The 3,479-nt window shown below is 43.2% G+C and overlaps 1 protein-coding gene across 1 annotated transcript in view; it reads left to right on the top strand.

Annotated features, from left to right (window-relative positions):
- Positions 1-3,479, top strand: part of LOC101854831 (outer dynein arm protein 1) — a gene marked incomplete in the record, with an annotated part of 26,419 nt that overhangs the window by 19,191 nt on the left and 3,749 nt on the right. Inside the window, 1 exon segment of the mRNA XM_013089004.1 lies at positions 2,242-2,360. Within this exon segment, the coding sequence (XP_012944458.1) occupies positions 2,242-2,360 (119 nt within the window).

Here is a 3,479-nt window from a genome sequence, read left to right on the forward strand (position 1 = left end):
GGTGGTGGTGTGTTTGTTGTTGTTGTTGTTGTTGTTGTTGATGTTGTTGTTGTTGTTGTTGTTGGTGGTGGTGGTGGTGGTGGTGGTGTTATTGGTGTTGTCGCTGTGGTGGTGATGGTGTGGTTGTTGTTTGTAGTGATGCTGCTGGTGGTGGTGGTGTGGTTGCTGTTGTTGTTGTTGTTGTTGGTGGTGGTGGTGATGTCGTTGTTGTTGTCCTTGTTATTTGTTATTGTAGTCTTTGTTACGTTTGTTTACACTTTTGCAGTTGTTGTAGTTGATCCAGTCAGAAGATATGGTTGATGTAGATGATGTGGTTGCTGCGGTTTGATGTAGTTGCAGCTGTTGTGATTATTGCAGTAGTAGATGTATAGCAACACATCTGTCATCCATCTCTCTCTCTCTCCTCCTTTTTTGTCTTTGTTGCTCTTTTGTAACACCTCTAATCTTTTGTCACTTATATCACCTTATTATGATGCAAGCGCCGTAAAACTTTAACTAAAACTGAACCAAACGGCCCGAAGCTGCTAAAAAAAAATTTAAAAATAAATAAATATGAGACCCGCATAATCTCTCAGTACGTAGCCTGTGGGGGGTTGGCGGGTGCTCTGGTGTGGTTTGAGCTTTCTTTCCCTATCAAACATCATTCATCCTTACCTTTCCTCCTTCTTTTTGTGTATTTTGCTCTCTTATAACACCTCTAATCTTCGACACTTATATATAACCCCATTATGTTGCAAGTGCCGTTAAACTCTTACTGTACGTGGTTGGCGGGCGCTCTGGTGTGGTTTGATCCTTCTTTCCTATTAAAAAATTATCGTCTTTATCTCTCCTCCTTCTTTTTTATGTATGTTACTCTCTTGTAACACATCTAATCTTCGGCACTTGTATGACTTTATAGTGTTGCAAGTGCCGTATAACTCTTATTAAAACTAAAACTCTTACAAAAGCGAAAACTAAAAACTGAACAACCCAAACGAAGATGCTTAAAAATAAGTGTACGGATGCCTTCCACAACAATAGATACCCAGCAGAACCACTTACCGGCTGCTTCAGCGAACTGTCCACGGTATATTAGACCTGCATAGTCTCTAAGTTCTAAGCACTTAGCTTGTGGGTGGTTGGCGAGTGCTCTGATGTGGTTTGCTTCTTCTTTCCGATCAAACACCTATCGTCCTTATCTCTCCTCCTTTTTTGTACTGTACTTATTATTCTCTTATAACGCCTCTCATCTTCGGCACGTATATGACTTTATTGTGTTGCAAGTGCCGTAAAATGTTTACTGAAACTGATATAAACAACCCGAAATCGCCCCCCTTCTCCCCCCTATCCGCTAATAACAAAAAAAAAAGAAAAAAGAATTAAATAAGAATATTATGTATGCGCTCCAGAATAATACATACCTTAGAGATCCACTTACCTACTGAACTGTTTCAGCGATTTATTGTCCGCGGTATGCGAGACCCACAGAGTCTCTGATCTTTGAGCTTAGCGGGCACTGCAGGGGTTCTGGTGGCAAAATGTGAGGTATCGTGATCAAATCAGGCGCTCGTCTAAAGAATGAAATCTAAGAAATCAGCATTTATTTACTTCTTGGGGGGGAGGGCGATTTTTAAAAAATAATTCTTTTTTTGTTTGTTGGCACAACACCTTTCATGTCGTTTAAAAACACATTTTTTGAGTGGATTTTTACTGAAAAGCATTGATAAAGAGACCCCCAAAAAAGGAGTAAATGTTCAGTTCCAAGGACTCAAAGGCTATGCAAGTTTCGAAACTTTGGCTTCCATTTTCTCGCTAATTTTACCTCTGAAACTTGGCTACCTTGACCTCTTCCATTGCACAAAATTCGACTTCCATTCAACATAGACGGATGTTTCTTTACCCAAAAGAGAGGCAAATGAACAAGCTTTAAGATGATACCAATAACCCAACATGTCCCAAAAGTGACGAGCGTCTGATTCCATCATGTTTTGGCGCAAATAGTTGGCTAATCCCCACATCACACCACACCCCACCAGACCACACCACTCCACCCCACCCTCTCACCAACCCACCTTCCACTTCTCACAGACACGCGCCCTCACCACCCCACCCCACTAACCCACCAACCAACCAACCCACCCACCCACCACCCCATAACCCACCACCCCATAACCCACCAACATATAACCCACCAACACATAACCCACCCACCCACAACCCCATAACCCACCACCCCATAACCCACCAACCCACTGCCCACAGACTCGCGCCCTCACCGCCAACAAGCAAGAGCTAACAGCTGACGAGGTCATGCTCACCCGGAAACCTTCCATCCAGATAGAACCACGCGCCCCGCCCAAAACGGTCACCGTCTCGGCTCTGTGAGTACATGATTTAACCCTATCCGTGAGTCGTGTTATACTGTACAATATTTTACTCACCTTGTAGAAGCAGGTTCTTTTGATAAAGCTTTTGTAACGTCTACTGCCATTGTTAACGACCAAGACAAATTTCTCCCTGCGAGATGAATAAAGATTGTCATTGTCATTGTCATTGTCATTGTCGATATTGAAGACAGAGGGCTCACTTCTGGATGATGATGTTTCTGTACTTCTCAAGATCTTGATCCACAAAACGCCCAAATGGCCACTGTTCTACAACAACCCGACCTACTCGGTCCCTTGTTGATCTCACCAGTGAGTGAACAGGTCTCTCAAGTCCCTTGAATCTATTCAGGTCGGTGCGGGGTCACATTTTCGCCAGTACAGACTTGCCGGTGTCAACGTATTCTTTTCCACCACATTACTATCGTATCCTTACGACGTGGGGAACTCTGTGCCACCACTTAACCCTATCCGTACGTCGTGTTTTACTATCGTATCCATACGGCGTGGGGAACTCTGTGTCAACACTTTCGAAAGAAGAAATTTACTCGTTAAATTAATCCGATCCGTACGCTTTGCATAGCAGTCTGTCAAAACGATTTTTTGAGAAATACTGGAGGTTTCAAAGAGATCTTCGTACAAGAAGTATTCTAAAATGTGAAGAATACAACCCCAAAGGTACAAACTAACCCCAGGGCGTACGGGTAGAGTTAATGTGGTTGTATGGGAGGTGCTTTTGGAGTAAATGATTTATGTGGCAGGTTTGAAGATGCTCTGTTATTAAATGAATGCTTTGTGGTTTGCTCCTTTTCTCCTGTCAAACATCCTATCACCATTATATCTTCTCCCTCTTACCCATCAAACATCTATCGTCCTTATCCCTCCTCCTCCTTTCCTATTAAACATCTGTCTTCCTTACCTCCCTTCATACTTTCTTATCAAACATCTATCGTCCTTATATCTCCTCATTCTTTCCTATTAAACAGCTACCGTCCTTTTCTCTCCTCCCTCTTCCCCATCAACCATCAGCTACCGTCCTTTTCTCTCCTCCCTCTTCCCCATCAACCATCAGCTACCGTCCTTTTCTCTCCTCCCTCTTCCCCATCAACCATCAGC

Source organism: Aplysia californica, unplaced genomic scaffold (assembly GCF_000002075.1).
Source record: "Aplysia californica isolate F4 #8 unplaced genomic scaffold, AplCal3.0 scaffold00855, whole genome shotgun sequence".
Classification (NCBI taxonomy): Eukaryota; Metazoa; Mollusca; class Gastropoda; order Aplysiida; family Aplysiidae; genus Aplysia; species Aplysia californica.